Consider the following 16,048-nt stretch of genomic DNA (forward strand, 5'->3'; position numbering starts at 1 on the left):
TGTCCTCAAGTCTGGAAGGATGTCAGACGTCCTCAAAGCTGCATACTGGACGACTCATGATGTCTTCCTCAGCTACTACCTCCGGGGCATTGCCAGCACTCATCCGGACGGTACCAACTGCCTCCCAGCTATGGTTGCCGCAGGCCAGATACTTCCAAGAGATTAATGTGAGTATCCCACCGCCTTTATGTGCAATCTGCCATTTATGTGAGTTGAGGTAAGAATATGTGATTGAATCGAAAATTTCAAAACTAAATTTTCATTTAATTAATATACTTACTCAACTCACATCGTTTATACCCTCCCATCCATCCCCGCTAACATTATATGTGTTACAGGTGTGTGTTTCCGTGGGGGAATGACGGCCGGTAGCAGGACCGCGCATGTGCGGGTTACCGGTAGGGGAGGTGACTCCCGTCCTTGACTACGGATTGTTTTTCTTAGGGAGTTACTTCCCCCCTTACCAGGGTCGAGTACTACTTCAATATCTTAGCAATGAACTGAAGTTAATGCCATTTATGTGAGTTGAGTAAGTATATTAATTAAATGAAAATTTAGTTTTGAAATTTTCGATTCAAGGCCAAACTTGTATCTAATGAGTTGTTTTTAGTTTGTTTTCCATGTGCAGAATGAGGAGTACAATAACCGACACGGGCTGTCCTCGCCCAGCGCTACCAGTACGCCAGGTGAGTTTGTCTTTCTCTCCTGCCTGTTTGAGGGGTGATGCTAGCGTCGTGTGTGTGTGTGCATGCGTGTACGTGTGCATGTGAGTGTGTGTGTGTGTATGCTTGTATGTGTATGTGTGTGCATGTATGTTTGTATAGGTGTGTGTGTGAGTTGTGTGTGTGTGCGTTTGTGTGTGTGCATGTGTGTACAAGCATGTGTGTGATCATGCGTGCGCGTGTGTGAGCTTTGCCATGAATCCTAGCAACTAACGCTGACATCAGTGAAACTGTCCTCAGTGCACTACCCGGACAGCGGCAGAGTGAACGGCAACCACGGCAGTGCGGCGGCCAACAACCTTCCCATCAGCGCCAGGCAGGCCCTGGGTATGACGCGCTCCAACAGCTGTGAGAACATCGCCGTCTCACCGGACAAGGTCAGTCAGGCCCACTTGCAGCGGCTTTTTTATTTTGTGGTGCGGATAGAGTTGTGATGACAGAGTAATGTCTGTCTGCATGCAGGTCTGCCTGAGAGAGAGAGAGAGAGAGAGAGAGAGAGAGAGAGAGAGAGAGAGAGAGAGAGAGAGAGAGAGAGAGAGAGAGAGAGAGATTTGTTTTGATATTAGCATCCTAATCTTAACTATTATGAGTAGAAGTGTATTTGCGCCTCAATATTTTATTTATGTTCCTACGTTTTATGTTGTATATCGTAATGCTGTGAAACACCACACCCGAGTTTCTCCTCGTTGAGATGATTAAGCGTTCTATGTCTATGTCTACCCAGAAAATACAAGTGTAACAAAGATGATTCCCCGACATGTTTTATGTGTTTTAGTTCTGACTTGTGTTTGGATTTGCCTTTGTCATTCTCAGATTAATTTCGAAAAAAAATTTGATTTGCTTCTAGAGTTGCGAGTTTCTTATGACAGGCAGATTGTAAATTTGAAACATAGAGCTTACATAAATTATCTCTTTGGTTGAAAAAGCGATTGAACTTCATGTTTATTTCTTATTGACCCTTTCGCTGCCTGTCAGCTGACGTCCTGAGTAAGGTGCGTTAACGGGCAACAAACCATTCAATATACAATAACAGAAGACGACAAACAACAAACAAGCAATGTATGTCTATGTGGTGTATTCATTTATACATCCAGAGCACATTCGTATTTGTCAGTTGAGGTAAATACAGGTAATGCTTGGTGTACAAATATTTCTTATTGTTAAAGTGTTGTTACTGTTGCAGGGCTCATCAGACGGGCGCAAAAAGGGGAGTAACCACAACAGCAGCGGCAGTTACGGTACGTTGCCCAAACAGGGCATCGCTAGCTACTCATCCACACCATCGCGCAATAGGGAGGGGGCGTCCATAGAGCGAGACACCTCCGTCAACTCATCCTCCTCCTCCTCCTCCTCCGCTAGGCGAACTCGCGGCTTGCCCCTGCTGGGTAAAACCCTGTTGCGCATAAGATCGGGCAAACGGAGCTCCTCGGCACCCAACCTAGGTGAAGCCACGCCTTCTTATTTGCATGCTGGCGCCCGTCAAGCCACACCTCCTTCATTTGCATGCTGCAGCCGTAACGTGCAGCCTCCCTCCTTCCTTCCTACCAACGTACCACCTTCCTCCTTCCCTCTCTTTGTGTTCTGTGGGAACTAATCGCTAGAATCCGATGTCGTTCATCTCTCTGTGTTTCTCGTCTCGCCTCACCATGCGTCAGTTGCTGATCGTGGGGTTGTTTTGACCTTCACGTGAACGTGACTGATGTTTTGGGCTGGCCGTCCGAGTGTGGCTTTTGAATGTGTATCGATTAAAACAAATTCTGTGCCTATCTAACAAGTATTTGCTAGTGAGTTGACTTTTTAGCACCATTTTGCTGAATTGTGTAAAGAATGTACCGGCACGGTAGTTTAGATTTTTGCAGTGTGTATAAGGAAATTAATCATTGTAAAAATGTTGGAGAAGGAAAGGAAAGAAAAAGAAAAAATGTTTAATTAAATGTAGAAAGTTGGAAAATCGAAGGCAATATGAAGTGGAGAAACAAACTCAACAGTGGAAGAATGGGAGTAATGGGAAAAAGAAATTGTTTCCTTTTTTAAACTGGCTTGATATTAGATCTTTTGTGACCCCCATGAAGATCAACTTCTGATCAGTGGTTATGAGTCCTATTCATATTTTCCTTTATCTCTGTTGTTAATTCTCCCAAACCCTGCCCCAGCCTACCCCTACAGTCATTTACGTGAGCACAGCAATGCTGCCAAGCAAAGTCCCTTTTTAGATGAGTCCTGGAACGACGTACCTGTACATGCATTGCACGAACACAGGCACTCACACATTGACAGCAGGTGAACAGGTATGTGCGGATGTGATTTGTGCGAAATTAGTGCATGCAGGCCGAAAAAAGATTCTGAATCGCATGTTTCTGAAAAAAAGATAGATAGTTTTCAAGTATGCTGCCCTGTGTTTTGGGCATCCTAAGGAATGTTGCAGAGTGTCCCGAAAATGAACGTGCTGGCTTGTGTAGTTGTGTGAGGCATCCTAAGGAATGTTCTCTATTAGTGGTTTGTCATAAAGGTCCTTTTAGCAGCCTTGAAGACTTGGTTATGAGCTAAAATGTTTACATTTCACACTCTCACCTGGTCAAGTAAGCTTAAACGAAAATATGTTCAAGAAACATATAGCTTTTATATTATTTTATTTGTTATTAATAAATGGTCAGCTTTGCCTTTTGAAAATGGTTAAGATACATTCATTGCTGACCAGTTGAAGCTGGACTAGTCCCCCCCCCCCCCCCCCCCCCCCCCCCCCTGTGAAAACTTATTTTGTATGTAGATATCTGAAGACTACTCACGACTGCAAGACTGTCAAATGACTTTTTGAAGCATTTTCCTGAAAGATACATTCCATGTGTCTGTGTTACTCTTGCATTAGACCTGTGCGTTCATGCTTTATTACAAAGAAGCTTGAGTTTCATAACTCTTATGTTGGGTCACAACAATTGCTTTCCATGAAAGTTTTATAGCAAAGCTTCATATTTCATAAGGCCGGCGTTCATTATATTACCACTGTGCAACTCATTGACATAATTATGTTTTACGTTTTTCTTAGTCATTGTTCTGAAACTTTTTATTCAGCAGAGGATATAAAATGAATTGCAGTAATTGTGCGTGTTTCTTTGGCAGAAGAAAATGTTAGGTTGGTCAACAGTACCGGTATAATTTATATTCCATATCTTTTTCCATATTCATATACACTTGTAAGACATACTTGAAGATTTATTACCACAAGATTTCATTATATCATTTTACACATTCATATTCCAGTTTACTTTGAGTATTTTGATATTATTTATCCACTCTATACAAAGCTTTGATTTAATAGGTGTTGGTTATTTTATTTGCCGTTTATCAATGATATCCCATATCTACTTCTGTGACATCTTGATAGGAGTGTATGCTAATTTGCATATAAAGACAATATATGCCAGATAAGAAAAGATTACTTTATGATTTCATTGAACTTTTCATTTTCTTGTAAAAGACAGGAATTCAAAAGTAACTTGACTTTTTGTAATGGGCCCTGTGTTACCCTGACAACTACATGTAAAAGTGTGTGAACAGTTTCTGTACTAATCACTGTGAATTTTATTTTGTTTTGAAACTGGTATTGTTGAATTTATTTCTATAGTTTGAGAAGTAGCAGCATGTATAATATTTTATTGTGTGCATTCTGCCATTCATGACTAAATTATGATTTTATGAACCTTTGAGTATCTTTCTTATTTTAAATACATTTTAGGCTAACAAGCTTAGTCATTTACTCTTTTGGCAGTTCAGATGGGCAGAGATATACTTAAAAATCTTTTTTTTTTAAAGATTGAAAAAAAAAGAAATAAAAACAACAGAGAAGTTTACACTATGAAGAGAAAGATTTGTAATACTATTTTTTTTTTTTATGTCATCCCTGAAAATTCTATAGAGATTGTATTTCAATGTTCATGCAGTTACGTTTCATGCATATTCTTACGTTTAAAGTGTGAAATAGTTCTTGCTATTTGGGTTTACAACTAACAGGAGATTTAGTCTGTGTATAAACATCTATGCAGTAAATGTGCGATGAAGTGAGGGAAGCATTGGCTTGTGATCTTATTGTGGGTGGCAAGATCAAATTGGTACCAAAGAAGATTGTCTTGGCTTTATTCAGATCTAAAAAGAATGGCAGTCCTGAATTAACCCTGTGAAAGTTAAACGTCACATACTGTAAGGAGAGCAACCATTTCAGATTCGCTCAAGTGTGAATAGGGACGATGGAACATCTCATGGGGCAAAATTGCCAAAATAATCAGGGTTTTTCCAAGTTTATTTGTTTATGTACTTTGTTTGAATGGGAACATGAAATCCAGTTCAGTCCGGGCTTTCTCTGAGTGGTTTTGGTGCTCTTTAGCTGCATAAGGTTATCAGTAAGTTTGTGAGGCTTTTGGTATAGCTTGTACATTATGTGGGTGGTGTGTGTTTTGTTTGTTTTTGTTCGTTTGTTTGATTGTTTGTTCATTGGTGACATTTTCATCGGGTATCAACTTGTGTTCTTGTCAAGTGTGAATCATAAGACCGTCACGTGTAGCCGAAATTGGCTCCTGTGATGCATACCCCACGACAAACTAGTGGGCATCCAAATCTAGATCCAGAAGGCATTGCGTTGATCTTGGTGTTTGTGTATTATGTATTTTGTTTGGTTTTTGATTGTTTGTTCACTGGTTGAATGTTCAGCTTGTGTCCATGTCAAGTGTGTATCATAAGGCATTGTGTTAATCTTGGTGCGTGTGTTGTGTGGTGTATTTTGTGTGTTTTTTGTGTTTGTTTGTTTGATTGTTTGATTGTTCAGTGGTGAAATGTTCAACGAGGTCGAATCAGCCAAGTGTGTTCATGTCAAGTGTGTATCATAAGGCATCGCGTTAATCTTGGTGTGTGTGTTGCGTGGTGTCTATAGCTCACACAGAGGTGGTGACGGATGATGAAGATGGTCTGCAGCACATGGGCGTGGCGGGTACAGGACCTCACGACCATAAAAAGCGCCGCGGATTGAGGCGCCTCTTTGGCAAGTGAGTTGTGTGGATGGGACGCACCAAGAGAAATTTTCTATGCTTTTTATAATGTTCCATGTTATGTTATCTGTGATACATCACACCTGAGTTTCTCTTCTTGGGACAATACAGTTTTCTATGTCTATGTTGTATGTATGTTGTTCATATACCACAAACAAATTTCTTATATGAGATGATTTATAAGTCTTCTGTGTGAGTTTTCTGCCCATTCTCTGTATTATGAACTTGTAAGGAACTGTACTGACAAATCTGTTTCTGCTGCTCTGCAATTTTTGAAAGTCATTACATTCATAATCATTGACCTTAGATTTGATGTTTTCTGTAAAGCGTCTCTATCTCTCTGTCTCTTTCTTTCACACACATGCAGGCACACTGTAAACACATATGCATATGCATGGTATGTACGTGCACACACACACACACGCACACATGCACACACACGCACACACACACACACACTCTCACTCTCTCCCTCTCGCCACGATGCAACGCAACCCACAACAGAATACATGATGAAATAATGCAAACACATACGCATGCACGCACACGCACACACACACACACACACACACACACACACACACACACACACACACACACACACACACACACACACACACACACACACACACACACACACACACACACACACACACACACATACAGAAAGATCCAAACAAGAAAAAGACTGTAGCATCCCTAACAATGCCTGTGCAGGTTGAAACGCAGCAGCTCGCAGGACTTTGAGGGCGGCCGGGACCGGGTGGACGGAGGAGAGTTCAGGAGAGGGGGGGTGAGGGCCACCGCCACTGCTCGACTCGCTGGCTGGTCCCAGCGCACCAGGCTGTAAGCATCGTACTCTTTTCTTCTTTTTTTCCCCGAAAACGGTGTATGGCTGCCTAAATGGCAGGGTAAAAACAGGCATACACGTAAAAACCGTTGGAGATTCAGCCCATGAACGAAGAGGATTTTTTTAATTTTTTTTTTAACAATTCTCTTTGGTCTTTTAACTACTGCTTAGTTCATTAAAGACATAGACATCGCAGTGGAAGCTACAGTCTAGTCTACTTATGAATGAAGAATAAGAAGTCAACATTTCTCTTTGAGACTGTTGTTTGATGTAGGAGAACCGTTTTGCTCAGGGGGGTCTTTTGAAGTATTGCAAACAGTTAATAGTGTTTTCAAACTGCATCTTGATGAGCCTCTGTAGCTGTTTGAATCTTTGACTCATTGGCGTAATCACAAGAGTCTACGTGAAACATTTGCTAGGCTGTTGAGCTGGAAAATGTTTGTGCCAAGTTTTGTCCAACCGGTCAGTATCATAACATTGTGTACATCATCAGGCTGTCATGCCTGGAAAGATCAGACTGTAAATTAATGTTTTGACTGTCCCCAATTTTGTTTAAATTAAGTAACTGCTTTATGCGAATAAACCTTCTCTGAGAATATAGCAAATGAATGACGAACACACTGTGGGCTAACCAGCTGCCCATCCCCAAAATACAGTGTTCATTCTGAAAAAGTTAGGTTGGTGTTACAATATACTCTTGCTGTCATGGAAACCACAAGTTTCTCACTGTGTTAATTGCAGCATGGACACAGACGTGCCGTTCTCTCGCTGGGACTGTGACGGCCTGGCTGAACGAGATCGGCCTCAACATGTACCTGGGGGAGTGCAAGCGATGGGTGCGCAACGGGGAGCAGCTCCTCAGGGCTTCCCTACACGACTTGGAAAAGGTGAGTGGATGTTGGGGAGGGGAGATGGGGAAGGAACTGGAATGTCATTCCGCAGTACCACCGTCCACCAGGGATGGGGGTGGTGTGGTGTGCGTAGAAGGGGAGAGGGGTGCAAAGGCATTAAAAAAATGATAAATGAGATCAGACTCAACGTCTACCTGCCAGAGTGCATGTGACAGGTGCAAAAATGCATGAGCTTTGGAATCTTGGCCTGGAAAAGATCAAATTGAGGCAGCAACTTTTTTTTCTTTTTCTTTTTTTTCTTTTTTTTTTGGGGGGGGGGGGGGTGGGGGGGGGGGGGGGGGGGGGGCAAAGGGTATTGAACAAAAAATGAACGAGATTGGACTCAACATCTACCTGCCAGAGTGCAAGAAGTGACAGGTGCTCAGCAGCTATTAAGGACTTCAGCAATTTCAAAAATTTTAATTAGCAACAACACTTTAGGATAAGGATGGGGTGGAGGTTAAACAGGTATGAAGTGTGCAGAAGGGCAAGCGGCCGTGTGTGTGTGTGTGTGAAAGTTGAGAATTTAAGCGTGAATTCCATAAAACAGCTTTCTTCATTTTGAGCAGAATTTCTCCCTTCTGAAATTGTATCATGGCTGCCTAATTGGGGGGGGGGGGGGGTTTAGAAAATAACGGTCATACATGTAAAACCTCACCCATGCAAAAACATGAGTGTACTAAGGAGTTTCAGCCTATGAACGCTGAAGTAGAAGAAGAGGAAAATTTCAATATCAATCCCAATGTTTTGTATCTTCAGGAGCTGAACATCAAGAACGTGTTGCATCGCAAGAAACTGCAGCTGGCCCTGCAGGCTATGGGAGGGGAGAAGGACTTGCAGATCTGCGACCTCGACCACAACTTTGTCGCACGTACGTCATATTACACACCGCTTTTACTTGACTGCAAGGCATGGAAACATGCTGTAGCGCCTGCTGATAATCATGCATGGACTGTATGTTTTGGTTCAGGCATGCCAAACCATTTCATGGTGAATACGGTGGTACCTGTATGGTGAGGCCCCTCTGATAACAGGCCACCTCTTGTGAAAAGACAAATTCTCTGGTCCCTCTGTCTACCCCCATTTTAAAACCAAAATCTGAGAAAATTAGTCTTAAAAAGGAGGGAGTCTTTTAATGGGGGAAAATTGACAGAGATACTGAGGCAATAGGGTCTTAAAAGGGAGGGAGTTAGAAAGAAAAAAAAAAAATTGGGGGGGGGTCTTAAAACGGGGGAACTTATATTCAATTATCATCAAGAAAACATACCTGTCATGACTGGCCACCTGTAATGTGGGGACACTTTTTGCCGGCCTCAAGGGTGTCCTTTCATTGCAGATATACCACTGTAGAAGCTAGTTTTACTTGAATAGTGCGAAACTGGAAGATAGGCCGTTCATTCAAGGCTTTTCATTCAGAAATGTTGAAAATTGACGAAAGGTTCAAAGAAGACAACTGTGCAGAAAAGGTTTTAATTTGACCAGATTCAGATTCATGGTAGAGGATTGTTGTGTGTACATGTGTGATCAACAGAACATGAGTTTTGAGGTAGCTGTGTGACTGTCGTTGTGCAGGTTGGCTGGATGACATAGGGCTGCCGCAATACAAGGACTCGTTCTACGATGCCAGAGTGGATGGCCGTATGCTTCACTACCTCACTGTGGTAAGATCTCTCTCTCGCTCTCTGTCTTTTTCTGTCTGGCTCTCTCTCTCATTCTCTGTCTCTCTCTGTCTCTCTCTCTGTCTCTCTCTCTCTCTCTCTCTCTCTCTCTGTCTCTCTCTCCCTTTCTCTCTCTCTATTTCTCTCTCTCTCTATTTCTCTCTCTCTCCCTCCCCCCTCTCTCTCTCCCTCTCTCTCTCTCTCTCTCTCTCTCTCTCTCTCTCTCTCTCTCTCTCTCTCTCTCTCTCTCTCTCTCTCTCTCTCTCTCTCTCTCTCTCTCTCTCTCTCTCTCTCTCATGAACGCAGAAAAAAAGACACCTGTATTTTGTAATGGCACTGATGACACGTATGTTTTTGTTATCAGGACGACCTGATGGCACTGAAGGTGGTCAACGAACTGCATCACATCAGCATCAAGCGTGGCATTCAGATTTTACGCCTCAACGGCTTCAACCCTGGCTGTCTGAGGAGAAGGCCCTTCCCTGAGGAGGTAAGAATAATGGCTCACATTGGTGTTATTATCAACCCGTTTAATTTTGTGTCAATATTTTGTTTCTTTAGAGGACTACGGACAGGTATAATTTACGTAGGACATAGAAATGGGAGAACAGAGGCCAGTTTCATGGGCCAGCCACACAGTCGGTCATTTGCGGTGACAGGATTGAAATGAATACAGTAATCCCGCAAAATCGGGTTCGATAAAAAAGATTTCAGTCAGCCGTCTGTGCCTCTTGGCATGATGAGTTGCCCAACTATAGCGCTGTCCTCCCCCGACACTGCTTTCGGTCAACCGCATTCAATTAGATGACGAAGCAGTGGCCGGACTGTCAATGTGTTACCTCGAGTCTATGAAACCTGCAGCTCCAGGTCTTTTGTGCGAATGAATGATTGTACAATGTACCTAAATGGTACATGATAGTTTTGAAGTAAATAACTTTCCAACTGCGTGCAGTTTTATTTTGAGTGGTCTTCAGAGATATGCAAATTCTTAATGTCAGTGGAGCATGCTTGGCAAGCGCAGGGTGAATCTCTTAGTATTGGGTGTAAAGTATCATAAAGAGAATGCTCATAGGTCCTCCAGTTGGAATTCAAATTTACTTTCTTCTTCTCAAATGCCAGAGACAGTGGCTCTTGAAATAAATGTGTGCCTGTTTCTGATTCAGTTGAACACGCCGATACAGAACCTGCCAGGGGAGGTAATGCTGTGGACAAATCACCGCGTGATGGAGTGGCTGCGTACCATTGACCTGTCGGAGTACGCTCCCAACCTGCGAGGCAGCGGAGTTCACGGAGCTCTTATGGTTGGTTATGGTCATACACACGTGTGCTTGCACTCAAGCATGCATGCACGCACACATGCACACGCACACACACTACACACCACACACACACATACACACACACACACACCGCACACACAGCACACACACTACACACCACACACACATACACACACACACACCACACAAACACTCACACACGCGCGCACACACACACACACACACACACACACACACACACACACACACACACACACACACACACACACACACACACACACACACACACACACACACACCTTGGCTGTGGAAGCTTTAAGGTTAAACATAGGCATGAAGTTGGAGTGAGGTTGTGGCTTATTTTATATTGGATACAAGTTAGATGTAAAATCTTTCTTTTTTTTTTAAGAAAAAAAAATTGAAGTTGTAGAAACAAATTTACTTTTTGACTCACATGCGAAGCAAAAGTGAGTCTATGTACTCACCCGAGTCGTCCGTCCGTCCGTCCGGACGTCCGGACGTCCGGAAAACTTTAACGTTGGATATTTCTTGGACACTATTCAGTCTATCAGTACCAAATTTAGCAAGATGGTGTATGATGACAAGGCCCCAAAAAACATACATAGCATCTTGACCTTGCTTCAAGGTCAAGGTCGCAGGGGCCATAAATGTTGCCTAAAAAACAGCTATTTTTCACATTTTTCCCATTTTCTCTGAAGTTTTTGAGATTGAATACCTCACCTATATATGATATATAGGGCAAAGTAAGCCCCATCTTTTGATACCAGTTTGGTTTACCTTGCTTCAAGGTCAAGGTCACAGGAGCTCTTCAAAGTTGGATTGTATACATATTTTGAAGTGACCATGACCCTGAACTATGGAAGATAACTGTTTCAAACTTAAAAATTATGTGGGGCACATGTTATGCTTTCATCATGAGACACATTTGGTCACATATGATCAAGGTCAAGGTCACTTTGACCCTTATGAAATGTGACCAAAATAAGGTAGTGAACCACTAAAAGTGACCATATCTCATGGTAGAAAGAGCCAATAAGCACCATTGTACTTCCTATGTCTTGAATTAACAGCTTTGTGTTGCATGACCTTGGAAGACCTTGACCTTGGGTCAAGGTCACATGTATTTTGGTAGGAAAAATGTGTAAAGCATGTGAGTCGTATGGGCTTTGCCCTTCTTGTTTTTAGTGCTTCCATAGTGCTCAGCTGTCAGATATGTAGCTGCTTTTGGTGAGTTTGTTTCTGTCTTCATTTGTGTGATTGTCTGTTGTTGCTTTGTGTGAGGAGTATGCTTGCTGTGTTTCTAATACCTGTAACCCATCTTGCAGGTATTGGAGCCGAGGTTCAACGCTGAGCTGTTTGCCCTGCTGCTGTCCATCCCTTCCAACAAGACGTTGCTACGGCGACACCTCTCCACACACTTTGTGGGAATCATCGGCCCCGAGACGCAGACACGCAAGCGAGAGTACGAGTCCTCCCCTGGCTACATGCCGCTCATGGTCAACGCCAAGATCAAGGTCAGTCATAGGGTCATGAAAAATTGAAGCTGTAGAAAGGACTAAAAGCAGAATGAGGTTGGGTGTATGATAATACGTAAGGTGTAGAGAGGCCAGAAACACTACATTTGTGAAGGTGAAGGCGGAATCAAAAAAACAAGAAACCAAATCACAAGAAGTTCAACCTAAGGGCCTTTAAAGTGGTCAAACAAGAGACACAACAGACAAAAAGAAATGTATCGATTGAACATTGGATTTTTCTTCAGAGGCCAACAAAATTCAAGGCGGCCAGCCGAGACTACAAAATAGTGCATGTTTGTGTCCGTTCAATCGTAAAAAGTAAAAGGAATTCTAACCAGAATCGATCGATACATAAATGTTATTTGTATTTTTGACCAAAATATGACATTTTACACAGATCCCGACAGTCATTGTTCACCTCCACCGCTAGCGCGGTCTTGGAGGAACACTGACTGTCTCGATCTGTGTAAAATGTTATTTTTGGTCAAAAATACAAATAACGTATAATGGTGCGGTGACTTATCTGAGAAAGTGACTGATTACCAACAAAACGTGACCAAGTGGTGAAGAAAGTGACTGTGATTACCAACAAAACGTGACCAAGTGGTGAAGAAAGTGACTGTGATTACCAACAAAACGTGACCAAGTGGTGAAGAAAGTGACTGATTACCAACAAAACGTGACCAAGTGGTGAAGAAAGAAACCACTTTTTGGGAGGTCAGATCCAGTGTAGGACTATTGATAGAACTGATAAAGAGGTTGAAATGTGTAGAATGATTCCAACCATCACACTTACCTTACGTTTTCTCTTGTAAGAAGTGGGCTGTTGCTGCATGTGCATGAAATGGTTTATGGTCACATGGTCAAGCTGAGATGTGCGTATTCAGGCGTGGTTCTTTTGTATGAAAGAAAATGTTTTCTGTTTGTGTGTGTGTTCGTGTGCATGTGTGTGTGTGTGCGTGCGTGTATGTATGTTTGTGTGTTAGTGTTTGTATGTGTGTGTGTGTGTGTGTGTGTGTGTGTGTGTGTGTGTGTGTGTGTGTGTGTGTGTGTGTGTGTGTGTCAGTGCAAGCTTTACAATAGTGGGTTATGTTTGTTACACCACTTATACAGACAAGATGTTTGTATGTGTTTTTGCAGAAAGGCAAGTTTGGTTTGTTCGGCCACAAGCGCACCAAGTCAGACTGTGAGGCAGACAGCTTTATCTGCCCCATGGAGGGTATGAAGAATGGCTCCAAGGTAAGACACCAGCCTCACATTTGCGTGACACAACTTGGCTTCTCGTGGAGAATACAGTGAAACCCTCATTTAAATACCTCCCACAATTTGAGAAAATCAGAATAAGAAAAATAAGTCAGTTATCTCCCTTCCACAGAATAGCATTCATACCTTTTGCAGCTCTCAAGATGGTACATGTAGTTCAATGGTTTTTTCAAGACAGAAAATGTGAGTCTCCATCACTGTGCTGAGCTAATTTGTAGCAGGTGCTCTTGACAGTTCCCGCACACATATCTCTGTTCTGTTGACAATGTCAATGAATATGAGTTGCACGAGTTGCACTGTATGGTTTGCCCCTGCATGGTGTGCCCCTGGGGGCTTTTGTTTCTTTCTTGTATTTGTCTGCAATAGAGTGTTGAAAGAGTTATTTGCTGGTATGGGGCGGGGATGTAGCTCAGTCGGTAGCGCGCTGGATTTGTATCCAGTTGGCCGCTGTCAGCGTGAGTTCGTTCCCACGTTCGGCGAGAGATTTATTTCTCAGAGTCAACTTTGTGTGCAGACTCTCCTCGGTGTCCGAACACCCCTGTGTGTACACGCAAGCACAAGACCAAGTGCGCAACGAAAAAGATCCTGTAATCCATGTCAGAGTTCGGTGGGTTATAGAAACACGAAAATACCCAGCATGCTACCTCCGAAAGCGGCGTATGGCTGCCTAAATGGTGGGGTAAAAACGGTCATACACGTAAAAGCCGTGGGAGTTTCAGCCCATGAACGAACAAACACAATTTGCTGGTATGAATGTTTTGCAGTAAGACACCAAAGCAATACATTTTAGTCACTGTCACTGACTTTATGGTCACATTTTAGTCACTGTCACTGACTTTATGGTCACATTTTAGTCACTGTCACTGACTTTATGGTCACATTTTATCCAGTAACTCATCATTTAACATTTGCATGGGTGGGATTATTCCGGAAACCCGGATTCATAATGTCTGGTGAAGTTTTTTCGGTTGTTAATTATACAAATCCTTCAGCATCTGGGGGCCCCCCGACCCCTCCTTAACATTCTTCAGGATTCATGACATTTGTCAGTTCAAACCATGCATTTGATTTTTGTTCTATTGGCACACCTTGACACACACTTGACAGAGTTGTTTGTGTGTGTTGCAGGGGGACTCCAAGGCAGCGCAGGAGATCGGAGCAATGTCCAAAGAGATTCACTCACTAACGGTATGTTGACGCTGGGTGCAGTCGCTCACAAATGCTGAGCCTAACATCTAATCTTTTCCTGCACACAGTACAGCATGTATACAGAGGAAATTCACTACAGGCACACACACGCACACAGATAAGGAGTCGAGTAGCTCAGTTGGTAGAGTAGGGCTTTTTTGACTCACATGCGAAGCAAAAGTGAGTCTATGTACTCACCCGAGTCGTCCGTCCGTCCATTTCTTGGACACTATTCAGTCTATCAGTACCAAATTTGGCAAGATGGTGTATGATGACAAGGCCCCAAAAAACATACATAGCATCTTGACCTTGCTTCAAGGTCAAGGTCGCAGGGGCCATAAATGTTGCCTAAAAAACAGCTATTTTTCACATTTTTCCCATTTTCTCTGAAGTTTTTGAGATTGAATACCTCACCTATATATGATATATAGGGCAAAGTAAGCCCCATCTTTTGATACCAGTTTGGTTTACCTTGCTTCAAGGTCAAGGTCACAGGAGCTCTTCAAAGTTGGATTGTATACATATTTTGAAGTGACCTTGACCCTGAACTATGGAAGATAACTGTTTCAAACTTAAAAATTATGTGGGGCACATGTTATGCTTTCATCATGAGACACATTTGGTCACATATGATCAAGGTCAAGGTCACTTTGACCCTTATGAAATGTGACCAAAATAAGGTAGTGAACCACTAAAAGTGACCATATCTCATGGTAGAAAGAGCCAATAAGCACCATTGTACTTCCTATGTCTTGAATTAACAGCTTTGTGTTGCATGACCTTGGATGACCTTGACCTTGGGTCAAGGTCACATGTATTTTGGAAGGAAAAATGTGTAAAGCATGTGAGTCGTATGGGCTTTGCCCTTCTTGTTTCTTCTTTTTTTAATTTTTTAAATTTTATCCTCGGGACAGACGCTGCTCAAAAACGGTATCCATGTCCCACCCCTGTGTCGCGGCTATGGCATGTAAAAAGACGATAATTCTTCCAGAATCGCAAGAAAACGCACGTGGTTTGCGCGACTTCTGTTGCTGCTTGCTTTCCTCTGGGAGGAATGGACTTGAATCCCATCAATTGGACAGTGAAATGAAATGAACTTGAATTGCTTCATATAAATCTTGCTTCTCTTTCTATCTCTAACACACCCACTTTGGGCAAATTTATGTTCTATCTAACATTCCTGCTTACAAGATCTCTTTGGGTGTGCACGTTAAAGATCCCACGATTGACAAAAGGGTCTTTCCTGGCAAAATTGCTTAGGCACAGTTAATAATTGTCTACCTATACCCGTGTGACTTGGAATAATAGGCCGTGAAAGGTAAATATGCGCCGAAATGGCTGCAATCTATTGGCCGTATAAAATTTCATCTCACACGGCATCACTGCAGAGCGCCTAGAACTGTACCCACGGAATATGCGCGATATAAGACTCATTGATTGATTGATTTTATGCTTTTAATTTTGAGTAACAATAAGGAAGTGAGAGCATGCACTCAGTGACAGGATGTTTGTATTTTCACAAGTGTATGGTTGAAATATTTTGTGTGAACAGTCAGTCTTGCATTGTTTCTTGAGATAAGCGAGTTGACTGTGATTGTTCTTTTGTTTTTGGAAACAGATGTAGAC

The 16,048-nt window shown here is 42.5% G+C and overlaps 1 protein-coding gene across 1 annotated transcript in view; it reads left to right on the plus strand.

Moving 5' to 3' along the window:
- The window catches only part of LOC138970786 (liprin-beta-1-like), a 166,212-nt gene that overhangs the window by 143,826 nt on the left and 6,338 nt on the right, over window positions 1-16,048 (plus strand). Inside the window, 14 exon segments of the mRNA XM_070343320.1 lie at window positions 629-686; window positions 963-1,099; window positions 1,906-2,164; window positions 5,644-5,755; window positions 6,476-6,604; window positions 7,350-7,382; window positions 7,384-7,495; window positions 8,258-8,369; window positions 9,071-9,159; window positions 9,521-9,646; window positions 10,320-10,457; window positions 11,783-11,971; window positions 13,112-13,210; window positions 14,363-14,422. Coding sequence (XP_070199421.1) covers window positions 629-686; window positions 963-1,099; window positions 1,906-2,164; window positions 5,644-5,755; window positions 6,476-6,604; window positions 7,350-7,382; window positions 7,384-7,495; window positions 8,258-8,369; window positions 9,071-9,159; window positions 9,521-9,646; window positions 10,320-10,457; window positions 11,783-11,971; window positions 13,112-13,210; window positions 14,363-14,422 — 1,653 coding nt within the window.

Source organism: Littorina saxatilis, linkage group LG7 (genome assembly GCF_037325665.1).
Source record: "Littorina saxatilis isolate snail1 linkage group LG7, US_GU_Lsax_2.0, whole genome shotgun sequence".
NCBI classification, from domain to species: Eukaryota; Metazoa; Mollusca; class Gastropoda; order Littorinimorpha; family Littorinidae; genus Littorina; species Littorina saxatilis.